At 38.7% G+C, this 27,934-nt stretch overlaps 1 protein-coding gene and 1 long non-coding RNA gene across 2 annotated transcripts in view; one reads left to right on the top strand and one right to left on the bottom strand.

The window, feature by feature from the left end:
* LOC109386287 (uncharacterized) overlaps positions 1-27,934 on the top strand; it is a 123,276-nt gene that overhangs the window by 81,537 nt on the left and 13,805 nt on the right. The gene's annotated exons all lie outside the window — the stretch shown is intronic.
* Positions 13,426-27,934, bottom strand: part of IDO2 (indoleamine 2,3-dioxygenase 2) — a 56,955-nt gene continuing 42,446 nt past the window's right edge. Inside the window, exons 7-10 of the mRNA XM_019649290.1 lie at positions 26,882-26,999; positions 22,616-22,667; positions 16,258-16,406; positions 13,426-14,591 (exon numbers count right to left, since the gene is read on the bottom strand). Of these exons, the coding sequence (XP_019504835.1) occupies positions 14,236-14,591; positions 16,258-16,406; positions 22,616-22,667; positions 26,882-26,999 (675 nt within the window). The 3' untranslated portion in view covers positions 13,426-14,235. The remainder of the gene's footprint in view (positions 14,592-16,257; positions 16,407-22,615; positions 22,668-26,881; positions 27,000-27,934) is intronic.

Raw genomic sequence — 27,934 nt, 5'->3', positions numbered from 1 at the left:
GGTGGCCAAGTGAAGAGAGATTACTTGGAGGTACAGAAGCTGGGAGGTGAGAAGAGCTAACAGAGCTTAAATCTTCCAAAAGCAAGTTCCTCTTCTTTCTGAAGAGGCCTGTTGTGTGCTCTCCAACCTCTGAGGTGGGCTTTTTGGGGCAGACAGAAAGGCCATACTGAATTTGCATTAGGAGCTAGAGCCAAAAAAAGCTTCTTGAACTCCTTCACTCTCCCGGGAATACAAGATTCCAGTCTCAGTTTAAATCCTAGTTTCACCACGTATTGTGTGATCTTGAAAGAGCTATTTAGTATTGATTGTCCACTATATTCCAGGAGCTTTCTGTTTATTATTTCATTTAATTCTCACAATAATTCTACGAGGTAAATCTGTCCTTGTTTTGCACAAAAGCTAGGAGGTAGTATGGGTATAGAAAGTCTCATGGGCTTGAGATTCGGATGGCCTTTTGAATCCTGGCTTCATTATGTAATTGTGTGACCTTTGTTAAATTCTTTGCTTTGGACCTCTTCATATGTAAAAGCTAAATAATCTACTTTCAAGGCTTGTTGTGTGGTTAAATGGAGTGCTTGACACATAAGCATGGTGATATGTTTTATAATGTCATTAAATAATCTACAACATTAAAAAAATACAAAGGCTATAACGAGACAAAGGAGGACCCAGTAATCCTGCTCCTGGGTATTTATCCAAAGAAACCCAAAACACTAATTCAAGGGGACGTGTGCTTCCGTATGTTCATTACAGCCTTGTTTACAATGGCCAAGATGTGAAGGCAGCCTGGATGTCCTTGATGGATGAATGGATTAAGAGGAGGTGGCACGTATATACAATGGAATATTATTCAGCCATGGAAGGGAATAAGTTCTTGCCATCCGTGGCAGCATGGATGAACCTGGAGGGTACTGTGCTGAGTGGAGTATGTCAGAGGAAGACAGACGCAATGTGATTTCCCTTATATATAGAATCTAAAGAACAAAATAAAGAAACAAACAAAACAAAAACAAATTCATAGATACAGAGAACATTTTGATGGTTGTCAGATAGGAGGGGTTTTGTGAGGGTGAGTGAAAAAAGGAAAGGAATTAAAAAAAAAAAGAATAAGCAAAAATTGGTTGTTACACAGTAGTCATGGGGATGTAGGGTATAACATAAGAAATATAGTCAATAATATTTTAATAACTATGTATGGTGTCAGGTAGAAACTAGATTTATTGGGTGATAGGTAGAAAGGGGGTTGAGTGCAGGGTGAAAAAGTCGAAGGGATTAGGAAGTACAAATTGGTAGTTACAAGATAGTCATGGGGATGTAAAGTAAAGCATAGGGAATATAAACAATAATATGGTGATAACTATGTACTGTGCCAGGTGGATACTAGGCTAGTCAAGGGGATCATCTCTTAAATCACAAAGATAATCTGACCACTATGCTGTACACCTGAATTTAATATAAACTAATATTGAATGTTAACTGTAATTGAAAAATTAAAAGGGGGGGCCATGAAGGGGAATGAGGTTCAAATTTCCAGGTATAAAACAAATAAGTCATGGGGATGTAACATACAGCATAGGGAATATAGTCAATAATATTGTGATAGTGTGGTATGGTGTCACATGGTTGCTAGACTTATCATGGTGATCACTTTTTTACTTAAATAAATGTTCAATAACTCTGGTATATACCTGAAACTAATATAATATTGTGTGTTAGCTATATCTTAATAAAAGTCATTAAAAATAACTATACTTAAGGTATTAAAGCTATTATAGTTCAAATGTCTTAAGTAGAGTTAATACTTTCATTCTTTATCAATATTTTATACAATGAAGTCAGTTTTAGATTCCTTTCTGAGAAATAATTTTAAGGAACATAAAGGGCACTGAGAAATAGGAATATTTAAGGAAAATATAATATAAATGGGTTTTATTGCCTACCTCAGCACGCATTCATTGCCTACTTCCTTTTTTAACAGAACCCTATTTTATGCTGGTTATATGACTGCTCTGTTAGAGGACTACATTCACCAGTCTCCATTGTAGTTAGGAAGGCTATGAGACTAAGATATAGTCAATAGACAGCAAGAGAAAGTTGTCCTTTTCTCCCCTTTCCTTCCCGTGACCTGGAAGACAGATAAAAAGGTTGGAGCTCCAGCAACCACATTAAAACCATAAGGTGGACAAAACCTCCTGAGGATGTCAGGGCAGAGAGAGAGAACAACCTGATTCATTAATGACTCTACCAAGCAACAATTTCATCTCTGGATATTTTAAAACATGAGAAAGAAAGAAACTTCTATCTTTGAGATTTTTAATTTATTATTAATAAAATATAATATTGTACTGATAGAAGATGTTGAAGGTTTCCAGCACAGAAAGGGGAGGTTAGAAATGTGGAAGCTAAATTTCCCACACTTTACAGCTTAGGCAATCCTTTCAGGTGGTAGGATATTACACTTCTTCTCCCAGAAAATCAGCTCCCCCTGCCAATATGCTTATGAGTCTTTAGCTCTGTAAATCCTAGTTCTGTGGTTTTTTTTTCAAAATCTATAGTATCTCCACTTCTCTTAGTGTTGTAAGGTCTCACAACCATACTGACATGATTTTAGTTTGATTTTAAAACTAGATATTTCATATCATTTAGAATTTAGGAGTGGGATTGAAGAAGCTTTTGTATAGTAAACATGACAGTAATCAAACAATATTAGAAAAATATTTCCCTAAGAAATAAGAATACAATACTATAGAAATTTCTCAATTTTTCCACAGGCCTTTCCCTGGGGTTCTTAGATCAGAAATTTTCTCTGCCAGGTGAAGCTGAGAGTGTAGAAATGAGTGGAACTCTTTCATGACGTTATGCCTTAGATTTAAGAATGAATGCAAGCTTTTCTTTCACACTGTTGAACAGTGTGTCTGACAGTCCCTAGCAACTAATAATAACAATAATAACAGCAGCAAATCATTCATAATGTTTGTTCTATGTAGACACTTGTTTAAGTGTTTTACATGTATTAACTCACATAATCATCATACCCTATAATACAAGTATTGTTATTATCCTAAAACTGACACACAAAGATGTTACAGGTATACTGAAGGGAGGAACTAGAATTTGTACCCAGGCAAGTGACTAAAAAGGAGGAATATTGTGATTAGAAGGTCTGTGTGGGCTTTATACTCTATATTGAGATCACCAATCCTAAATTTATGTTTGCTTTGTGCCTAAGGGAGATTAAGTAATATATAGTCTAGAGTTGTTGTTTTCGTTAGTTTCATATTACAATTTTTAATTCCCTGTTCAGTATCTTTATTAATCATTGGAAATTAATGGACAAGGGAGATGATGAATAAGGACCCTTTAAGTTTTTTTTAATGCTTGTTCTATATTTTAAAATAAGGTTGAACTTGGTGACAATGAGCAGATTACCTAGATGTCACATTGCCTAGTCCATCTAGTGCCTCAGTCCAGCCAGACTTTCCACTCCAGTCATTCACTATAATTTCAATAATTGTCACAATAGGACATTTTAAAGTGGACTGTCTATTTGCATATGCAGAGTACAGCACTGAGCTCTTATGATAGTAGGTATTTCACACAAATCACACATGGCTAAGTACAATAGCGTTAGAATATGTGTGAGGGAGCAATGAGGAGATAAATATTTAGTTAGATATGCCATTTGTCTTTCTCGTACACAAAATCTCAACTAATCTCTTTCTAAGCCCAAAGCAGTTATTTGGCTTTCCCTGTTTGTAGTACTTATTTGATCTTTCTTTTCAATGCTTAGTCCTGTTACTAATCTTTTCACCATTTGGCAGCATTTAAGCTTTCCTGATAGTAAAGATTCTCGGATGAGACTGGTCAGGGAGGTAGGATGAAGAATCCCTCTTCTACTTTTAAAAACACACATATTACTGTTTTGCTTTTTTTTTTTTTTTAAGATTTTTATTGGGGAATTGGGGGATGGGAACAGCGCTGGGGAATTGGGGGAAGGGGAACAGACAAGTTGCTGTCCTTATGTTCTTCAGTCTAGTTGTGGAGGACGTTGCTTCACTGGCCCAAGTTGGCACCATCATTGCGCTCTTCCCGGGGAAGCACATCAGTTGCCGGCCTCTGCACGGCCACTCACTGCGGCTGCTGGCCGCTCACCCTGGCTGCTGGCTACATACGGTAGCCCATGGCAACCCACTGCCGCAGGGGCTGCAGCCTACGCCGTCGCCAGCGACTCACAGCAGCTTAGCTCCAGGTTGAGCTGTTGTTCAGCATCTTAGCTGTGGAGGGCAGTGTCACTGGCCCTCATATGTGGGCCGAACCGGGGCCCTCTGGCGTCCCAAGCCAGCTCTTAACCAATGCGCCACTCGGCCGGCCCCTGTTTTGCTTTTTAGTAAAGAAAAATATGAAAAGAGGAATATGCATTCTCTACAGCTCTATCACCCAGAATATCCCTATTAGAATTTATAAGTAAATAAAATATGATTTGCTTTTGGACAGAGACAGATCTTGGATTGATTTAGTGTCGTGCTGTCAGGAAACAGGGCTCTGGGTGATGACCTTTCAAGATTTCTCCCAGCCCTAATGTGGAAAAAGACAGAGATACTTCTAAAAAACAGGACAATATTTTGGCCTGTGAGAGCAGTGGGGAGGAAATCCACACACACCTGCCTTGGCTCTTGGTGGAGCATATCACAGGTTGCTATTGCCCTCTGGTGGTAACAGACTAGACTTACAAGTGAAATTTAGACTTTTCAAGCATAGGACTGAGCTAGACAATCCCCACCCCTAATGCTTGCTAGGGCGTGGGTAAAAGTACAAAAGGTCATCCACATACCATTTCTACACAAAATTAAAAGTTGTAAATCATGTTAGCAAATTATGAAATGAAAGGTGTTCTGTCAGCCTACCTAGAAAAAGATACTTTCCTAATGGCCTTAGAGCCCATATTCAAATTAAAATTCTTAGACTCCTTAGAATTCTATAACAAACATGAAGATACGGAAATAGTCAGTCTTAGGTCTAGCCTTGCTCTTCCCAGCCCCACTCTGATGCACAACTCCAGGGACTGCTCCATCATGACTGTAGACACAACAGCCACCTGGCTAAGCTCTAGCCACATACCTAAAAGGAATCCCCAGCTTCCTCAGGCACTCACTGCGGGCCTAAGCAGATCAATGCCAGTGGCATAGTAAGAAATAAAAACAGAAGAGAGGACTATGCCGGTTCTAGAAGCGGTCTTGAGACCATTTGTGCAAGATATGGTGGAGTTCCCAGAGTATGATCTAGAAAGTGGTGGTGGTTTGGGGTAGTGTGGGTTCTTGGAGGGCAATTAGAGTGACCACACTGGTTTGCCTAGATACGCCTGGATTTTAGCACTGAAAGTCCCCCTGGGAAACCCTTCATCAGGATGTTACACATTTCACTTTTCAATCTTGCAACAAAAGATTAAAGGAGAAGTGCAAAATCCATATTAAAACCCCTAAAATAGGGGCTGAAATGAACACTTTTATTAGTGTCAAATGGATACCATGTAGATTATCCATCTTCCATAGTTGTTGTCAGTGGGTTTTCCCCTGATAGTTGATTTTGGCAACTGTGATTTGTGGTTCACAATAATGTATGTAACTAAAGTGTGCAATTTAAGCACATTGTAATCCTAAATGTTAAGTCTATCTGTGACTTTGCCTGTGGATAAATCTTGGGCTTTGTGCTGAGACATGATGAGTTTGATTTTTCACACCGAGTATTGTGATCATGTTTTCAGAACTCATTTGAAAAGTTTAAATAACTAAAATGAGAACAATTATATATTATTTGTTCAATTATTTCTACTACTAATTACTACTAATTGCCACTGTGAACTAGCCAATTGTGCCGTTTAGTTACATTTATGTAACAGACAAGCAAGTAATGCTGAATAAATAATATGATTTCAAATAGATGTATTTTCATATTTTAATAATAAATTAATTAATAACATTTAGTGCATCATATTTATTATTATCATTGTTGCTAATGCTTTTATTTTGTCTGGTATAGCTGTGTCCCTGATTAGTTATCTAAAAAGTTGGTCATTCTAAAGGCGAGTGCCATGGCCCCCAGTACTCCTTGCCTAGTGAGGAGGGATATGGCCTGCAAAGGGTCAGAGTGGGATTGAAGATAAACTGCTAGGGTACAGGTCAAATCTCTGATGGATATCTTTAGGAAGAAAAAAAACTGTTTATGGACCATTAAAGGCAGATACATAATTGAGTTTCGTTTGAAATCTATACAGCTGCCACAGAAACATGTGGGCTAAAAGATTTGTGAGTTTACAAAGAAAATTACTTTGCAAAAAAAAATCATTTGTTTTTGATGATGCTTACACTTAAGAACTCAGTTTTTTAATATCACTAGAAGCAGATGCTAAACGGCAAAAATTAACTAGAGATTGCATTTCAGAAAGCGATGATATCCAACTTCTTTATTAAGTTTACTGTTAAGTGAACAAAGAAAGAGAAGAGCATTTCTTCCATTAGCAAAGCAAATAGGACATCTGTGCACAAGAAAATGCAAGACAAAGTTTGGTGGGTGAAATTTAGTGCTGTGGAAGGACTAATTGGCTTGTAGGTACCAAAAAAGTTTTATATGCCGCATCTTAAATTGGATAGGATCTCACAGGTTTTAAGCATTTCTTTGTTATTGTTATTTAGTTTTATTTTTATTTTAACTCTATAGGTTGTATTGAAACAACAGAAAAGACTAACAGCAAGGGAAAAAGAACTCAGTTTCTGAGCCTCACTGTCTTGACTTGACATTCTGTAAATGACAGATCTTTGTGCCCTGGTTTGAGGGATTCCAACCTCCTGCAGGTAGCCCAGGAATCACGATGGGGCCTGTGAGCCCAACAGAGCAAACATGACATTTAGCCATGACATCTAGCTGGTATTTCCTTTCTAGTTTTTGTTTGGTGGCTTTTGAAATAATCCCTGAGTCTTTACTAAAATTTCCTGAAAATTGCCAAACTAATCCTAGCTAGACTGGATGTGGGCACAGAATGAAAAGGAATCAGCACTGCCTTGTCACCAGCAGTGGGTAGGTGGTGGGAGAAGCCAAGGTGAAGGTCATTTTATGTACAAGATGCAGACTTCAAGGCCTTGTGCCCCCTTCCCAGGTGAAGATTTGCCTTATATTTTCAACCTCAGAGCAGTGGGTCATATTTTTGTTAAGAGAGACAATGGTTTCACTCCACATATTGGGTTGTCGGAAAAGTCATGACGCATGTTTGCAACAAATGGCACTAGTTCATTTTTGGAAGTACTAGAGTCATTTGCATCTATGTTATTGCTATGTCATTTGACAGCTGACAGTTCTAGCTTCATTCTAAAAAAAAAAAAACTGAGCGATTTGGTTGAGTTTTGGAGATTTTACAAGTTGAAGATGGGAGACCAAACTGCATTTTTGCCATATTTTGCTGCTTTACTTCCATAAAGTGAAGAATGCCTGTCAAGCTTGTGAAAAGTTGCATAAAGTTTACGGTGACAATGCTCTACAAGAACATGAGTGCCAACAATGGTTCACGAAATTTCATGCTGGTGATTTTTATCTCAGTGACGCTCCTGGGTCAGGGAAGCCCACCAAGGTTGATGACGACAAAATAAAGGCATTAATCAAGTCAAACCCACATTACATGACACAAGAGATTGCAGAAACATTGCACATCCATTATTCAAGCATTCATGACCACCTGAAGAAGCTGGGATACATACGCAAGCTCAATATTTGGGTTCCACATGAACTCAAAGAAGTTCATTTGATGGTGCATATAAACATCTGCAATATGCTCATTAAACGTGAGGAAAACAATCCTTTTTTGAAGTGACTTATAGCTGGTGATGAGAAGTGGATAGTTGACAACAATGTGGTGTGCAAACGGTCTTGATCCCGACGTGATGATTCACCTCAAACGACATTGAAATCAGACATTCATCAGAGGAAGGTTATGCTCTCAGTGTGGTGGGATTTTAAAGGTGTCATGTTTTTTGAGCTCCTACCAAGAAATTAAACAATCAATTCAAATGTGTACTGTTGGCAATTGGACAGTTTGAATGAATCCATCACCCAGAAACGTCCAGAGCTTGTTAATTGTAAAGGAGTTGTGTTCCATTGCGACAATGTGAGACCACACACAAGTTTGATCACCTGTCAAAAATGATTAGAGCTTGGGTGGGATGTGTTGCCACACCTACCATACTCACCTGACCTTGCACTGTCAGACATCCACTTGTTTTGTTCTCTTCAAAACTCCCTGCATGGTATAACGATCAATTCAGATGAGGCTGTAAATCAGCACTTTGTTCAGTTTTTTGCAAATAAAACAGATCCTCCTATGAAGGAGGAATTATGAAGCTCACTGAAAGATGACAAAGATTATCAAATAAAATGGGCAATATATTATTGATTGATCTTTGTTCTTTATATAAGTAGATGACCTTTGAAAAGCATAGACAAAATATGTCATGACTTTTCCGACAACCCAATAGATCACCTACCATAGAGCTTTTAGTTATAAAGTAACTCAGGCTTTTCTTGGTGTATTCCTCACTTATCTCTGGTGAATTCTATCCAACCCACTGCTGCATCCCAACGAGTCATATCATAGGGCATAGTTCTCTGCATCAATTTTTTTGCCTTCTCACCGTGAATGCAAAGGAGGATCCCTATTCTCTAATTGAGCATGTGTCAGATACCATAACTTATCCTTCTCAAGGTCCTTCTCAAGGAGGATTGTGTTAGCGAATTTTATTTTATTTTTTCTCCTTTTTACTTTCTTATTTACTTTTAAATTTTCAATTACAGTTGACATTCAATATTATTTTATATTAATTTCAGGTGTACAGCATTGTGATTAGATATTCATATAATTTATGAAGTGATTCCCCAATAAGTTTAGTATACTCCTGGCATTATACAGTTATTACAGTATTATGGACTATAGTCCCTATACTGTATTTCACAACCCTGTGACTGTTTTGTAGCTACCAATTTGTACTTCTTGATCCCTTCACCTTTTTCACCCAGCCTGCCAACCCCCTCTCATCTGGCAATCATTAGCTTGTTCTCTTGTATCTATGAGTCTCTTTTGTTTGTTCATGTATGTTGTTCATTAAATTCCACATATAAGTGAAATCATGTGGTATTTGTCTTTCTCTGGTTGACTTATATCACTTAGCATAATACCCTCTAGGTCCATTCATGTTGCTGTAAATGGTAAAATTTCATTCTTTTTTATGGCCAAGTAATATTGCATTGTATATATGTACCACTTCTTTATTCAATTAACTATTGATGTGCACTTGGTTTGCTTCCATATCTTGCATGTCTTATTTTCTTCTTTCTACTCACTGTAGACTTTGTTTCTTCTATTTTTTAACTTTTTTGGGTGTAAATTTAGATTGTTTATTTGAGATATTTCATGTTTCTTGAGGTATGCCTGTATTGCTATGAATTTCCTTCATAAAACTGCTTTTGCCATGTTCCATAGATTTGGTGTCGTGTTTTCATTTTTGTTTGACACAAGGTATCTTTTGATTTCTTCATTGATTGCATTCATTGTTTAGTAGCATGTTATCTAGACTCCATGTGTTTGTGATTTTTTTCAGTTTTGTTCTTGTAATTATTCTCTAGTTTCATACCATTGTGGTCAGAGAAAACACCTGATATGATTTCAGTCTTCTTGAATTTATTGAGACTTGTTTTGTGGTCTAACATGTAACCTATCTTGGATAAAGTTCCATACGCATTTGAAAAAAATGTATATTCTGCTGCTTTTGGGTGAAATGCTCTAAAAATATCAATTAAATCCATCTGGTTTAGTGTGTCATTTAAGGCCACTGTTTCCTTGTTGATTTTCTGTCTGGAAGATCTATCCATTGATGTCAATGGGTTGTTAAAGTCTCCTACTATGATTGTATTACTGCCAATCTCTTCCTTTATGTCTATCAATATTTGTATTATATACTTAGGCACTCCTATGTTGGGTGCATAAATGTTTACAAGGGTTATACCCTCTTGTTGGATTGATCCCCTTTTCATTATAAAATGTCTTTCTTTATCTCTTACTATAGTCTTTGTTTTAAAGTCTATTTTGTCTGATAAAAGTATTGCTACTTCAGCTTTTTTCATTTCCATTTGCATGGAATATCTTTTTCCATCCCTTTACTTCTATGTGTGTCTTTCAATCTGAAGTGGGTCTGTTGTAGACAGCATATGTATAGGTTTTGTTTTCTTATTCAGGTACCCTGTGTCTTTTGATTGGAGCATTTAATGCATTTACATTTAAAGTGATTATTGACAGGTACATAGTTATTTTCATTTTAGTATTTATATTTATGTTTTCTTTCCCCCCTTCTTCTTCTTCTTCTTCAATAAGTTCCTTTAACATTTCTTGTAATACTGGTTTGGTGATGAGAAACTCCTTTGGCTTTTTTTTATTTTTTATTTTTTTTTTGGCTGGTAAGTTCTTTATTGGTCTTTAAGTCTAAATAATAGCCTTGCTGGGTAGAGTAGTTTTGGTTGTAGGTTCTTGCTCTTCATCACTTTGAATAGTTTGTGCCAATCCCTTCAGTCCTGCAAAGTTTCTGTTGAGAAATTACTAGACAGTCCTATGGGAGCTCGCTTGGAGGTAACTAACTGCCTCTCTCTTGCTGATTTTAAGATTCTGTCTTTGTCTTTAACTTTTGGCATTTTAATTATGATGTGTCTTAGTGTGGGCCTCTTTGGGTTCATCTTGTTGGGACTCTGCATTTCCTGGATTTATATGTCTATTTCCTTCACCAGATTAGGGAAGTTTCAGTCATTATTTCTTCAAATAGGTTCTCAAGCCCTTGCTCTCTCTCTCTCTCTCCTTCTTGTAACCCTATGATGTGAATGTTGTTATGTTTAGTGTTGTCCTAGAGGTTCCTTAAACTACCCTCATTTTTTAACATTTTTTTCTTTTGCTGTTCCCAATTGGGTGTTTTCTGCTACCTTGTCTTCCATATTGCTGATTCAATTCTCTGCTTCATCTAATCTGCTGCTGATTCCTTCTAGTGTATCCTTTGTTTCACTTATTGTATTCTTCATTTTGGACTGGTTCTTTTTTACAGTTTCTATGTCCTTTTTTATGCTTATTATTTTTTTTAAGTTCTCACTAAGTTCCTTGAGCATCCTTATAAACAGTGTTTTGACCTCTGTATCTGGTAGATTGCTTGCCTCCATTTCACTTATAGTAATACCTTGGTTTGTGAGCATAATTCATTCTGGAAACAAACTAATTGCATTGCAAGACATTGCTCATTTACCACATTAGAATATATTAGAAATGTTTGTTATTCTTGCAGAACACTCTCAAACCACATTACTTGTAATCCAAAATTTTACTGTATTTTTTTTTTGGAGTTTTCTCCTGTTCTTTCATTTGGAACATGTGTCTTTGTCTCCTCATTTTGGCTTCCTCTCTGTTTTTGTTTCTATGTATTCAGTAGATCTGCTACATCTCTCAGTCTTGGAAGGTTGGTCTTATATTTTAAGTGTCCTGTGGGTCCCAGAGGTACAGTTTTCCTGATCACCTGAGCTGGGTGCTCCAGTAGTGTTCCTTGTGTGGGTTGTATATCCCTCCTGTTTCAGTTGAGCTTTGATTTATGTTGGCATGTCAGTGGGTGGGATTGACCCTGAAACTGATTGGCTGTGAAGATTATCCATGACCACAGCTTAGAAGCTGCTGTGTGGTTGCTCTGGTGCCTGCTGAAATCACCCTTCAGGTATGCTGATTGTGGAACTATTTGAGTGGTGTTCTGTTGAACTATGTTGAGTGGTGAAACTGTGTTGGTTTGGGTTCCTCTTGGGAGGGCTCTGGTGCAGGCCGAGGTTAGCCGCTACCTTTGACTGGCACCTTGGCATACTGAATATTTTAAGCTGAAGGAGTTTGTGGAAAAGGCACCCTTCTCCCTGAAACAGGTCATAAAACCCTTATGTGAGAGGTGTGTGACATCCGTATCCTCGAGGAATCATGCTAGGGCTTCTTCTCTGGCTAGGTTTTATTTTGGGGAAAATGTGGTGGTTGTTTTATTGCTATGCAGACGCTGTGAATCCAAGAAGCTTGAGGAATATAGTGTCCTCTCTTGAACAGATATCTACATGATACTCTGAGCCCCAACTCACAACCAAATATACTTTTATTGGTTTCTTCCTCCTTACAAAAAACTATCCCTTCTGATAGTTACATCCACCCTGAGACCAATCTGATCATCTCGATTTTATAAGAAATAGGAAGCTGAGGATTCATGATTTTCTGAAATTTGTCAAAAACCACATTGTTAAAAGAAAAAACATTGGAATTCAAACACATTGGAATTCTTATTTGAAAGGTACATTGTTTTCTCATGAGAATATGATCTAGGTACATTCTTTTCTCATGAGAATATGATCTAGAAGGGAAAATGTTTTGAATCATTAACCAACATGCTTCTATCCTATTCTCCCTAGTCCACTTAGTCCACTTCCTTGGACCATAGCATACACCCAGCACAGGGAGTTAATACAGCCTGGATTTGTTGATACCAAGGTAGGGCAGCTAGAAAATCAAATCAAAGAGAAGTAAATATATCCATGCCCATTTATTGAGTTTCATAATAGACTGTTCAAACACAAGACATGAAGAGCATGTGGAGAGAAAGGCTTTAGAGTTGTGAGAGCTTATGTCTTTGAACTGAGATCCTGACCTAAACAGTAGGCAGAGAGGATATTGTCAGACCCGGAGTTTTCCCTTGGCCCATGCAGACTAGAAGGTCTTGGCCTTGTCATGCCCTACCTCCCCCAGACCAAGCCCTTGAAGGATATGGAACAGTAGGGGCCCTCCTGTTACTCCAAGCAGAAGATGCTGGTTCATGACTTCTGACCAAGGGCCCTGAGAGTTGACAAGAGTCTAGAATTCCTCTCCCCACACACATATCACCATGGCACTATGGGGTTGCTGGGAAGACAGCCTGAGTCAATCTTGTAGTCTCCCAATACTCTCAGGGGACGTGGGAAATAATTAAATGGTTTTCCAAGTGGCATGATAAGACCTTGGGGACTGAGGAATCTGAAAGGTTTCTTAGATAAGATGAGACATGCTGCAAACTCCATTTGACCCATATGGGGAGGGGGACTGCTTAGTAGATGCTAACTTAGGCAGAGTCTTCCCCAACCCATGATCAGGTACTTCTATCTGATGACGTGATGCTAGATCAATGCTCTGGAATTTAGAAACTATCCCAGATATATGTCTGTGTGCATAGTGGGGAGCAAACCTAAATTAGTGTACTTTATCTGAATTGGCAAGATTAACGTTTTCTAGCTTTGTACTGTCAGGTGAGACCGTGAGATAGAAACTAAGTCAATAAAAGTTACATTTATTTACACACTAAACATGTGGATTTACTATTTATTTCCACTTTGCTCATTTACTTCCAAAGGGTCAATTAATTCATTTTACAAATACAAACCTTCAGTGTAAGGAGAAAGAATCATTCTTCTAAAAATAAAGAAGGAAACTAAAATAGAATTTGCAGATTTATGAACCATGTGGAAGAGTCTCATCCATTCCCACAGCGTTGATTATTCATTTCCATACTGGCGATGTCCATGTCTCATTGTCAGCCTCTTCTTTCTTCCACACCTCCCCTGGAGCCTTTCCAACCTCTTGCCACCAAATTCAGCACATGCAGGGAGATGAGGGCTGGCCGAGGGCCACAAAAATCCCTGTTCTAATCCTCAAACCAGTGATCAGTAGGAACTTAGTAAGTTGTTAAATGAATGAATGCATGAATAGTTAATTTGTATTTTTCAAGAAATGAACAAGGTAATCTGTCCACAGGCAATTTTATTTGGTTTCTGAAATTTAAATTGGCTTCTATTGCTTTTCAAACAGAATAGGGATACCCTCCATCCTCTGTGGGGTTCTGAATGATGGCGTGTCAAAAGCTGTTTGCTATTAACCAGTGATCAGGCAGAGAAAGGAAAGTTTCTGGCCACGGAAATTCTCCTCTGTAAAGACTTACAGGTCTCAACAAAGGAGAAGGTGGTGCTCTATGGAGCAGGAACATGAGTAGGTCCCTTTCAGATTATTCCAGGCAGAACCCTAACCCTCATTTCTTAGGTCTACCTATCCTCCAATGGGGCGAGAGTAAGGAGGGACCTGCGTTTGCTGTTTTGCATTGCTAGGGAGAGGGCCTTCTCTTAAACACTCTGGGGGAGGATTGCCTCTAAGGTCTTATTCCTGACATTCTTCAGGAAGCTCAGAACTGCAGTTCCACCTGTGCCCCTCTCTTCTAAGGCCTGAGGCGGCGCTGGGAGATGGCTTGGCCTCCTGCCCTTTGCTTTGGCTGCAGCTGTGATGAGGTATTTGGTCACCACGGTTATATGATAGCTGCGCAGCTCTGCCAGGGCCTCCACACACTGGTTATAGGCTGCCAGAAGTGGGCCATTTCCAGAGGACAAAATGTGATCCCTCAGTGAAGGAGCTGACTGGATTTCTTCTATGAAGGCCTTATGAGAAGGAGGCATGTAGTCTCTCATTCTGAGAAGAAAGTTAGCTGAAAGAAACAATCCAGAACAATGTCATAGCTCCACATGGAAAGATTAGAGAGCCCGTCTGCTTTTCCATACATTAATGCAGCAAAAACTGTTACTGTCATCCTAATTGTCCAACCTAGTTTCTTGCTCTTATCTAGTAGACTTCAAATACTCAAATGCACATTCCTGACTATTGATAGGAGATGGGAAAGAGAAAAAGAAGCAAGCACATTTCAGATAACTGAGTTGGAACTAGATCTATCAGCCAGCGTATATTTATCATATACCACAAATGGGCAAAGTATCTTGCTAGTCACTATGAGAAAATATCTACAACTATAAGGCATAAACTCTGAAACTGAGTAGCTAAATGTTTTGCTGAATTTCGTTTCTTAAATGTTTTTTTTTTTGGAGAGGGCGCTAAGGAAGAAAAAAGTAATAGAGTTTATAAAAGACAATAAAGAATGAGCAACTATGAAAGACAGTTCAAGGAATATAACTAATAATGTTGTAAATATTTTGTAGGGTGTCAGGTGGTCACATGTCTTGCATCATGGATGAGGAAAAGGCTTGATCACTGCACTGTACACCTGAAGCTGATGTTGTATAATATTGTATGTCAACTATAAGTGAATATATATATATATATATATATATATATATATATATATATTTAGTCATGGGACGTGGAGTATAGTTTGGGAGTGGAGGCAAGGGAATTGTAATAGATATGTATGATATTGGGGGGAAGTGGGGGTGTGGATTGGGGGAGGGGGGTTTTCACTTCGAGGGGTAAAACTATAACTATTGCACTGTGTTGTACAGTTGAAAGAAACTAATTCTAAAAAATGTGTATTTCATAATAAAAAATAATTAAAAGAAAAAAAAAGAATGAGCAACTATTTTAGTAATAGCCTCTTGAAGCCAAGTTGTGCTAAAATATAATCAATAGATATTTATAGGAAATGTTCATAGATCTTTTATAGGGAATCCATTATGTGTTTAGTATTATGCATGGTATGTCAACTACTAACATTACCAAGTCAAAAATCCATGAAAAGTCATCATAGTTCTAGAGAACTGGCTTTTGTGGATAAGGCTGGACCCTGACACCAAATTCTAGTCTGTTTTTTCTAATCCAACTTGAACACTCTGTACCATGAAGTTCTTTTGACAGCTGTTAAATATTTGGCTTAATGCTGGCAGGTAAGAAAATGAGGAATTTCAAGCTTCTATAATAAAATGATTGACCCCTCCCTCTTCTAATCTAAATAGACTTGGCCTGAGGTTGCACCACTTTTATGATGAAGGACTTTAGTGAAAGAGCTCAGACCCATCACCAGCTATACCCAGACTTATCAACAAAATTCCTCAGCCTTCAAACTCCAGAAGTCTCCCCCGTTTTAGAGAAAGGAAGCTGTTGCCTAAGGATCCAAACAAAATTGCAGTGAACAGCTGGAAATATAGCAATGTTTTAAGATTTGGAAATGAAACCCAGTATCCTGCTGAGATCTGATATTAATTGGCTTGACACAATAACATATGGCAGGCACACAGTTTCCTAGTTGATTTGGGAAGATATAGACTTCGTGACATCTTAATTTATACTTGGTTTTATCAATTGGTGAAAATATCTCTGTTCTTCTTCCCTGTTAAAAATAATACAAATAAAAATGTCTGACTTACCACTTCCCTTGCTATGACGAATGCCTAAGAACTCATCAAAGGCATGAAGCACTGTGCTCTGAGCTGCACTCCCTCCAGAGTACTTCAGGGGCTCTGTGGAGACTCCTTCATATATCAGGCCCACAGGCATTGCTGGGTTATCTTTCCATCTAAGCAAGAGTAAAAGTCAGAGAGAAGCGGGTCCTTGGAGTTAAGCGTATATTTTCTGATATGGGACCAGAGAGGGAGCAATAAAGAGAACATGATTTTAATGGTAATTTTAGGGCAAAAGACTGGGTATCTTTGTAGGATGTGTACTTAAGCATCATCTTGACCCCAACTTCATCACAGGCCACAGAATGAAGCCCTTCTCTTTCCTCATTTAAAGGATTTCTTTTTCTAGAGAAATAAAGGATCTTTAGAGAGGAATCCTTGGCATTGGTTCCATGGTCTAGTCCTTAGAAACTGCCAGTTATAAAGATGACATCAGTGCTGATTACCAGGAACAAGTTGGGGGCTCTGGAACAATCTTCACTCCCTCTGCTAATCTCAGCCTTGACCTGATAATTCCACAAATAGAGATTTGAAAATATGCATACATAGACACAAACACACACGCAAACATACACATACATATAAATACACACACACACACACACACACATTTTTGCCCTTCCCTGAAACAGTTATAACAGCTATTACATCAAACTATCAGTTGTAAATGCTACCTGATTTTATAGGAATACCTTTATCAAATACTTTGTTGATAGCAAGTATTGTAAATAAGGATAGTGACAAAGAGAACATAATACAACCCTGCAGTTACCAGAAGCTAAAGTCAAGGACAGATATAATAGAATGACTGGAATAGAGGCTCTTAGTCAAGCTCAGATTGAGTTTTTTCTCCCCTCTACTCCCCTCTCTTCTCTCCTTTCCTCTCCTCTACTGTCACTCTGATCTCATTTCTTCATCTTTTTGTCTCTGAGTCCTCCTCTTTCTACCTCCACCTATTTTACTCATTTCCGTGTCTGATTTCTTTACAGTCTGAAACAATCAGAGTGTACGTGGATGGCTCCATAATGAGACAGGAACAATAGCACCAAGAACACATATATTTGTACTGACAATGCTTTACAATTTATAAAACGCTTTCACATTCATTTTCTCATTTGACCTTTTTTGAGTAGATCGAGGCAGGTATTTTAAAACCCATTTTACAGATAAAGAAACAGAGACTCAAAACAGTTATGTCTCCAGGGCCACATTGTTAGAGAACGGGAGAACCAGAACTTAAATCCCAAACTTATAATTTTCTTTTCATGTTCTCAAGACCACACCAGAAGATATCTACTTCTACTAAAGAATAGAACCTTTTTCTCTTATTTCCAGGAACAAACTACCATCCCTGTTGGTAACAATTTAAATAACAGGCTTACATGGTATATCACCTTCTTCCTATATGTCTAAAAGTCATTTTGCTCAGGAGAAGTGAAACACACGTATTTCACACATACAAAAGCCAGAGACAGTCTGGTCAGCTTGCTGGTCGTGACCTTCTTAAAATACTTCCCCAAGGCAGGAAATGCTATAAGGAGCTCGCTTGTTTCCTTTTGGGGGCTGTTTTGGGTTGGATGTTCTGTGGTTTTCACTGGATGAATATCAGAGTGGCCTTGGCAGTTGGGGCACTATCACTCTAGAAAGAAATGAGGCACAGAAAGCAGGACATCGGGACAAGTGGGAAGAACAAAGGAACGATTCTGATTGTAAGACCGTAACATGCTGTAGCCGTTAGGAAAAAGGGCTCTATTTTAGGCTGATATGTAATTGAGTCTCAGCTGTGATATTTATTAACTGTGAGCCTTGGCTTAGTTAACCACTCTGAGCCTCAATGTCCTCATCTAAGCGAAATCAGTTTCTACCTTATTGGATTGCTGTAAGAGCAAGTGAAAATAACACCTGCTCAGTGCCTGGAACATATTAAGCACTCTGTAAATGTCAGCCATTTTACCGTGTTATCCAGAGTGAGCTGGAATCCCTGCTCTCCCTTCTCCCCTTTCATTGTTTTGTAATTTTGTACAAACCCTTCTAAATTTTACTTCTCCTAATTTGTACCTACTTCCTAAAGCTGCTGGAAGAAGTAAATGAGAGGTTTCATGACTTGTTAGAGTTCAGGACACTAGCTCAATAAAATTTCTAACCAATATTCTATGGGAACAAAATATTGACGACATGACAGCTACTGTGTGGTAAGTGAATCAAATACAGTGATCATGCTTGTTCAGATTTTCTTTGTAAACCTGTTGGCCTTATATAGTTATTTCAGTCTCCTTCACTAGTTCTTTGCCATCATGACTATTTCTAAGTGTTGGACTCTTTCAGAGCTCAGTCCTTGGGCTTCTCACTACTTCCACTTCCCAAATGATCTTGCCTAGCCTCATAGATTTAAAAACCTATTGTTTCCAAATTTGTACCTCTACCTGAACCTCTCCCCAATATTCCAGGCTCATATATTTGACTGCATACTAGGCATCTCCACAGGAATGGACTCCTGATCTGAACTCCTGATTTCCCTTCATTTTTGCCAAACTTGTTCTGCCTATAGTCTTTCCAGTCAGAGAAAATGGCAGCTTCATTCTTTCAGCAAATCGGGACATAAACTTGACAATCATCTTCAATCTCTTTCTCTTCCATTTGGTTGCAATCCAACAGCAGGTCCAGTCAACTTTACCTTCAGTCTATATCCAGAACTGATCATTGCCTCTAGTGTCACCACCCTAGTTCAAGCCACGACCCTGGTTTGAAGTAAAAACTTCTTAAATATGTTCCTGGCTTCCATTCTTTTTCTGAAATAATCTATTTTTCACTTAGATTAGAAGATAGAGTGATGATTTGAAATTTAGGACAGATCATGTCATTCTTCTCTGACTTATCAGTGTTATCCATTTCACTCAGAAAAGAAGCAAACAAGCTCCTACATTATCTGATCTCCCACTATGACTTGTATCTTTCTCATTTTTCCCCATGCTTACCCCATCCAAGTGCTGCTGGCTTCCTTGCAACTCTTCCTCCATGACAAACATGCTCCCATTTCAGAGTCATTATAATTTCTGTTCCTTTTGCTTAGAACAAGTATCTAGGAGGCTTACTTCTCACTTTCATCAAGTATCTGCTTAAATGTCACTTAGAAGTGTGGCATTCCCAGATCACAATAAATAGGTTAGAAACTTAGGCTACCACCCCTAACACTCCATGATGCCCTGTATCCTACTTTACATTTCCTCATGTCACTTACTGTTGGAATATATATTGTACGATACTTGCTCTGATTATACTTATTTCTTCATCATCTGTATCCCATCATTACAATAAATGTAAGCTCCACAGGAATGAAGATGCTGTTTTATTTTGCTGCTTGATTCGCAGCATCTAGAACTGCGCCTGACATATAATAAGCACTCATTAAATATCTGATGAGTAAATGAATGAAAAAAATAGCATTCTATAATTATGTATTATATATCTAGAATACATAGTACCCAAGTGTATTTTTTAAAAGGATCTGGCCCGCTTAAAAGAGCCATCAGGGGCTCAAATGGCCAAGACATGAATCAATCTCCTTTTAGTTCCCTAATCCGAAGACAATATGTTGAAGCCACATTGAAGGTGATAGAAAAAATACCAGAGCGAAAGTAAAAAACTAAGAGAAGGGCGTCTACTTTCAAAACCCGTGTTCTCCAGCTATGACGAGATTTGTCTGAGGAAGGAAACTTGGGTTTCTCTGGAAAGCCCAAGGATTGCTCGCATGCATTCTCAGGCCCAAACTGCTATTTGTGAGGGAAAGGAATTATTTTCCTTTCAAATCTCTGTAGACAAGGTTATTTTTAGCTTTTCTTGTAGCATATTTCTAGCAAACCCAAGAAAAGCAGACATTTAAAAAGAAAGAAGGAAAAAAAAGAAATCAGATGACATTTTTATTCCACAGGGGCTATTAACTTCCCTGAAAAATGTAATGTGAGCGGGAAATAAAGGGAATGTTTTTCATCTGCAGATGAAATCTCTCAACTCTCCTAAATAAGAATGTTTTAAAAAGTAAACCAAAATAAAGAATCAAGCATAGGACAAATCCAGAACACAGGAGCAGATTTAGATTTTTCAAGACAACCCCTATTGGGAATTGTCAACAATCCAGATGTTTCTGGTCATCAACACTTATCAATACACTTAGGATTTGGTACTGGTCATTTAGTTTAGCTACATGGGAAACATTTTTGAGAATCAGGAACAGGGGAGACATTTATGTAGATCACAGATAAAATGTGTCACTGACCCAGAACTTACTTTAATGAAAACAAAGTCACCCTCTGGTGCCCATCTAATCATGATAGGTAAAATTCCAAAAATATTGCCCCAAGATTCCCATTCTAATTCCTAGAACTATTAATATTATGAAAGAGCATGCCTATTGATATTATATATTATATGACAAGGAAAGGGACTTCACAGATGTAATTAAAGTTATTAATCAGCTGACCTTAACATAGGGAGTTATTCTAGATTATCTAGGTGAGCCGAATCTAATCAATAAGACCTTAAAAGCAGAGTTTTCTCTTGCTAGTGGCAGAAGGAAAAGTCAGAGAGATCTGAAATACTAGAAAGATAAGAAGTGGTGTTGCTTAGTTGGAACAGACAATGTGACAAAGAATTCAGAAGGCCTCTCGAAGCTGAGAGCTGCTCCCCTCTGACAATCAGCAAGGAAGAAAGGCCTTAGGTTCAAAGCCACAAAGAATCACATTCTATCAAAAGCCTGAATGACTTTAGAGGTGAATTTCTCCCAGATTCTCCAGATAACAGCTCAGCCCAGCAGATACCCTGGCTTGGCCTTTTGAGACCTTTAAGCACAGAACCAAGCTGAACTCACCTTGACTTCTGACCTACAGTAATGTGAGATACTTAATGTGTACTGTTTTAAGCTGCTAAATTTGTGATAATTTGTTACATAACAAGGAAAACTAACTCAACCTTAGAGATCAAAGGAAAGCATGAAGAGGTTTTCCAGAATTAGATGCTTCCTATATCCAAGTGTATTTTAAAACATTTAAAAAATGACCTGTTTGTTTTTTTTGTCTAATCCTACCAAAGCATATCTACATGTTTTGCTTAATATGTGTTGTTAGAATCTCTATTCTACAATCAGATTTTGTCTTGACCCTGACTACATGAAGAAAATGCAGAGAGCAAAAAAGAGGATAGATTATCTACAGGGTAATCTATACTGTAGATAATCCCTTTGGGTTGGGTTTCAGGAGTGAAAGTCTAAATTCTGAGACACATGCCCAATTCCATTTCTGTGCCCCTTCCCCCTTTTTCTCTTTTCACCAAAAACCGGGTCCCCATCACTCTCAAGTTAGTCTCTAGAAATCTTCCTGCCTCCTTCCACTCTCTACACCCTACAACGAGGAATCCCCATCCAGGCTGGCCTCTCTTTGAGAGGGAGGCTGCTTTCTCACACTCCAGACCTACCCAAATCTAGATAAAAAACGTCATACATTCCGCCACCCCATTCTTGCACCAATGGAATATATCACTAAACCAATAAATCAATAAATTCATTGATTTTGGCATTTGGCATGTCTCTTGTTACATCCAGGCACAGCTTCAGATTCTTTCTATATAAAAATAACACTTCAGGCATATCCTAGGTATCAAGATGACACACTGGATGACATCTATTTCACATTTTTTACCACATCCACCTACTACCTCCGCCTTTCACTTTGCACCATTAAAAAGCAAACAAACAAACAAAAACCATTTCTCTCAGCTAAAGCGAATAGGAAAGCAATCTCATTAAATCATGTCACAGTATAACTAATGTATTTAAAATAAGAAATGTATCTAAAAGTAGAGTTCTGTTTCTAAAGAAATTATAGGCCATGTGACAAAAGAAGAATACACAGAAATAGGAGAAACGGCTTGGGGTAGCTTTTCTAGGAAGAAAGCTTTTAAGCTACTGTCTATGTCTCTATCTGCCTCAATAACATGGGGGAGAGACTGAACATAAATGATTGAGCTTTGTGGGTGGCATACTGGGCTTTTTTCTACCTGTCTCTGATCAAGGTAAGGTTCTAATAAAGGTAAGTACAAATGAATCTAATATGATAACCTAAGGACAATTACTCTAAACAAATATTCAACCTTTAATGTCATTTGTCACATAGATTGTACTCCACTTTTATCCAAGAGTGGATCTAGATGATTGCTTTACTAGCAAGGGTTACTCGGTTACTTACTCTAGGAAACTTCTGTTTGTTTCTATTCCCCATACATTTGGAAAATGCTACAGAGACCTCACACAGAAAAACAGTTGAACTATACTTACCCTGAGAGAAAGATCCGGATGACTGCATAAAATATGTCTGGATCTACATAATCTGGAGGAGCAATCAAAATATGAACTTTACTACAAGGCAAAAGAAGCAATTGGTTACATATGCACGAGTCCTGCTGCTCTCCTGGGGCTGCCTCTCTATCTGATCTGCATGGAGGCCTGGAATGAAGGCAACAGCAAGAGGTGAATGGAATGTTCTCCTTTGTAGTTGCCCTCATTGGCACTCACAGAACTTTTAAACTATTCCAAATGGTGCCCTGTTCTATTTGTGGTACTTCCCTTTTCTGTACTTAACAACAACTAAAAGAGACATCAAGGCCATCTTTAAAAAATGAATAATTTAAACAGACATGATGTTTGAGAAAATGTGGAAAGTGAAAGGACAAAAGTAGAAAGAATCACCTCTCCCAAGGCTCTCACAAGAGAGGAAAACTAAAGCAATCGATCCTCAAGGAAAGTTGTGTCTAGTCAACAAAGGACAGAGGAATGGACAGTCTCCTGTCCGGGGATTGCCACACAAGGTCAGGTACGGGTTCAATGAGATCCATGTTTAGCTGCATTCATTAACCTGTGCAACTATTTTTGAATCTAAGTCAATACTTGGGGATAATTGATTCCACTAGTTTATTAACTTGCATATAAAGAAACAGGTTTTCACATTTGTACTAAATTTATTTTCATCAACTTTTGAAGGTTGTTGTTTTTCTTCACATAATAGGACCCCTCTGGGACCAACCATGTTTCTCTTATCCACATTCCTGTCTATGACTGTTTCTGAGAGAAAACAAAACAAACCAAAACATCTTTTTTAATTTTTTAAAATGTTTTTATGAGACTTAAATAATGACACCTTCATGCCATCAATTTCCCTTTTCTACCATCACACCTACTCTTTGGTTCTCTATCCCTATTTTTCTGAAGCCTCATCGGCTCGGTTAACTAGTATCTTTCTTCAGCCTCAGGATTTCTCCCTGCTCCTGAATAATGTCACATTCTCTGCTCTTCTGTGACATGCTCTATGTGCCAGATTTTTCTCTGGGCCTCATTTCTGGGTTTTACCCATTTTGTTCTCTGTTCCCGCAAAAATGCTAAATGTTATGTACACATTTTTACTGAAGCAGTAATGACTGGTGATAATTTAATATGTTATCCAACTTACCATATTTAATGAGGAAAACTCAAATGATCATTTAAATCGATATAAAATAATTCTGGTGTAAAATAATTTTGACAGATGTAAAAAAAATCCATTCATGATTTAGACAAATAAACAAAACATTTTAACTAATTAAGAATAGGAGGGAACATCCTTAAATTGATAAAAGGAATCCACAGAAAGCCTACAGTACACACTTAATGTTGAAATATTAAAAATAAGTCTTAAAAGATGGAGCAAAACAAAGACCAACACTTCTATTCAATAATGTATCAGGAGTCCTAGACAGAAGGTTGCAAACAAAAATTAAAAAGAAATAAGTTATAAGTATTATAAATGAAGAAACAAAAGAACATTATTTTCAAATGATATGATTTCTATGTAGAAAACCCAGATAATCTGTAGATAATTATTAGAATTAATAAGTGTGGGCCAGCTGAGTGGCGCGTTGGTTAAGAGCTGGCTTGAGACGCCAGCTCTGAGCAGCAGGGCCCCAGTTCAGATCCCATATGAGGGCCAGTGACACTGCCTTCTACAGCTAAGGTGGTGAACTACAGCTCGACCTGGAGTTGGGCTGCCTTGATTCGCCTGCGATGGCATAGGCTGCAGTGGGGCTGGCAGGCAGCGGGCGTGAACTTCCGTGAGCTGCTGTGAGCCACCATGGGCGGCCGTTCAATGGCCGACAAGCAACTGCCTCACCCGGGAAGAGTGCAATGATAATACCAACATGAGCCAGTGAAGTGACATCCTCCACAACTAGACTGAAGAACAAAAGGACAACAACTTGTCTGTTCCCCTTCCCCGACTCCCCATCGCTGTTCCCCTCCCCCAATTTCCCAATAAAATCTTTAAAAAATAATAAATAAATAAATTAATTAATTAATTTAAAAAATAGAGTAGAGGATCTGAATAGATATGTTTACAAAGAAGACATACAGATGGCCAACAGTCACATGTAAAGGTGTTCAACATCATTAATTGTTAGGGGACTGCAAATTAAAACCATGATAAGATATCACCACATACTTGCTAGCATAGCTATTATTAAAAAAAAAGAAAAGAAATAAGTGTTAGAGAGAATGTGTAGAAATGAGAACCCTGATACACTGTTGGTGGGAATGTAAATTGGTGCAGCCATGATGGAAAACAGTATGTATAATAGATTCCCCCCAAAATTAAGAATAAAACTACCATAGGATCCAGCTATTCCACTTCTGGGTATTTATCTAAAGAATATAAATTTACTAATATGAAAAGATATGTGCACCCCTATGTTCGTTGCAGCATTATTCACAATAGTCAATATATGAAAACAACCAAAGTGTCCACTGATGGATAAATGGATAAAGATAATTTAGGGGCCGGCCGAGTGGCGCATTGGTTAAGAACTGGCTTGGGATGCCAGAGGGCCCTGGTTCGGATCCCACATATGAGGGCCAGTGACACTGCCCTCTGCAGCTAAGATGGTGAACGGCAGCTCAACCTGGGGTTGGGCTGGACTGCCGTCGCCGGTGCTACATTCCCCTGCTGCAGTGGGCTGCCATAAGCTATCATGTGTAGCCAGCAGCCAGCGTGAGGGGCCAGCAGCCACTGTGACCGGCTGTCCAGAAGCGGGCGGCTGATCTGCCTCGCCAGGGAAGAGCGCAATGATGGTGCCAACTTGGGCCAGTGAAGCAACGTCCTCTACAACTAGACTGAAGAACAAAACAACAGCAACTTGTCAGTTCTCCTTCCCCCGGTCCCCCAGCGCTGTTCCCCTCCCCCAATTCCCCAACAAAATCTTTAAAAAAAAAGGATAATTTAGTATATACAGAGGGTGCAAAAAAAATGTATACACATTTTAAGAAAGGAAAACAACTGTATTAAAATTACGCTGATAATAACCACTTTGAGCACCTCTTGTAATTTCAGAAGTCAAACGTGAATTGTATTCATCTTTTGTTATCGGTATTTATTGATCATTACAATTTTAATTAAGGTTTTTCCTTTCTTAAAATGTGTATACATTCTTTTGGCACCGTGTGTGTGTGTGTGTGTGTGTGTGTGTGTGTGTATTACTCAGCCATAAAAAGAATGAAATCTTGCCATTTGCAGCAACATGGATGGACCGTGAAGGTATTATGATGTGAATAAGTCAAATAAGGAAAGTTAAATACCATATGATTTCATTCATATTGGAATCTAAATAAACAAAGCAAACAAAAAACCAACGCAAATGTGCAAGCAAAACAAAACAAAACAAACTCATAGATACAAAGAACAGGTGTTCATTACCAGAATGGAAAGGAGTTTGGAGGTGGGAGTAATGAGTGAAGGGACTCAATTGTATAGTGATAGATGGTAACCAATCTTTGGTGGAGATCCCCTTGTACTGCATACATATGTTGAATTATGATGTTGTATAGCATTTTATAATATTGTATAACATTATATAATGTTATATACCAATTTTACTTAAATGAAAAATAAAACACACACACACACACACACACACACACACACACACACCCTGTACATTTTTTAGATTCTTCTGATAGAGGGAGTTGAAGAGCTGACTACACTGGAGATAGAATGTAGTCATCTGAATAGATGCAATCAATAGCAGGAAGGGTGGGCCATTGAACTGGCTGCACCTATCAAAACATCCTGTACTAGCCACAGAAAAAGGAGCACTGGAAGGGCCATCAAATTAGGACTAAAGCCAAGGTCAATCATCTTAGATGCCACCTGAGAAAAAAGGAATGAAGGGGCATTAGAGAATGTAATAACGACTCTGCAGTAGCCTAACAGTGCGGGATGGAGTACGTATAACCAATGTTGTTGTGTGCCTCATCCCTTCCTTCCAAACTTCATACAAGACCTCAACATGCAAAGAAATGTATGGCCACCAAGGAGGGAACTACCCTAATCACAAGAGAATACAAGAAAAGGACAGAACCACGAGAATATCTCTGCAAACTGAGAGATCATTCTCCACTAGTAATAACAGCAATCTGGTGCAATTAAATAAAGCTAACACACCAGCGCCATCTTGTGGATGTTGCCCAACCTCCGGGCCCTTTGCCACCAAGCAGAGCCTTCAACTTTTAGGAGCCCCATACCGTGCATTTGTCCTAAGGTTCTGGTGATGTCCTGAATGGAGAGCCTCAGTCGCTGCAGGGCTTGGAGCAGGGAGTCCTCGCTGGGCTGCAAGATGGCATTCACTGCCTGAATCAGTGCCTGGGGAGGAGAATCATTCACTCAGTTCAGTATTCACTGAAAGTCCTTTGAGGTGGAGTGGGCAGCAGAGCTGTGGGAATACAGGGGAAGGGAACCCCTCTGACTCCTGGAATGTTTGCAGGACTACCCTGGGAGTGCTCCTAAATTAGATTTGCTATGAGGTCTGCCTCAAAGGAGGCCCTCTCTAGGCACCTCCCAGATAGACCCTTGGTTAGGTTTTTCTGGATCTTTCCATTGATTGCTACTTCTTAGACCTCTCAGGGGCATAACTATGAATATTTTTCCTTCCTTCTGTATTTGTCAAACATTATAATCATTTCTGTGTCTGAATCTTGAATGAGGGCACCCCCCCACCTGAGCTTTGTCTTACATAAAATCAGACAGATTCTGTAGAGCTTCCAGCTGCTGAGACCACCCCCCCACACACCCCACCCCACCCCATCCCCGCCTTCATGAAACCTTCCTTGTCTCTAGCAGTCTCTACCTTTTCTGAGCTATATTTGGAAGAGCAATATTTTATTCTTTAGCTTTTGATTGAGTAAACACACTGATAAGCAGTAAAGGGACCATATAGTTTCACTTTTGAGAGTGAAAGAAGATGTTATAATAATTATGCCATGACTGGTCATCCTACTGAGCATACAGTAAGCCTCAACATATGCTTACCAGGGAAGGTGGTGAGGAAAGACACAAACCTAACTCAATTATGTTTAGGCAAGGCATGAATTCTCTAGCTGCTCACCTGCTGCTCCACCATCTTTTGTCTCACTCCTGACCTTTCTGTTAGCTCCCTGACCCCTGAAGGAATTCAAGTTTGTGAACACCCAGAGCTAGGTAATCTCCTTGAAGTTTCATTTTTTTCTAGTCTTTGCACAGCAGCTCTTTCTGCCAGGAATGTGTGTTTCCTCTCTCTCTCTCTTCTCTCTCTATCTCTC

The sequence above is a fragment of the Hipposideros armiger genome, unplaced genomic scaffold (genome assembly GCF_001890085.2).
Source record: "Hipposideros armiger isolate ML-2016 unplaced genomic scaffold, ASM189008v1 scaffold_131, whole genome shotgun sequence".
NCBI classification, from domain to species: Eukaryota; Metazoa; Chordata; class Mammalia; order Chiroptera; family Hipposideridae; genus Hipposideros; species Hipposideros armiger.
Note: the sequence above shows the minus strand (reverse complement) of the source record. Positions and strands in the feature narration are given on the sequence as shown.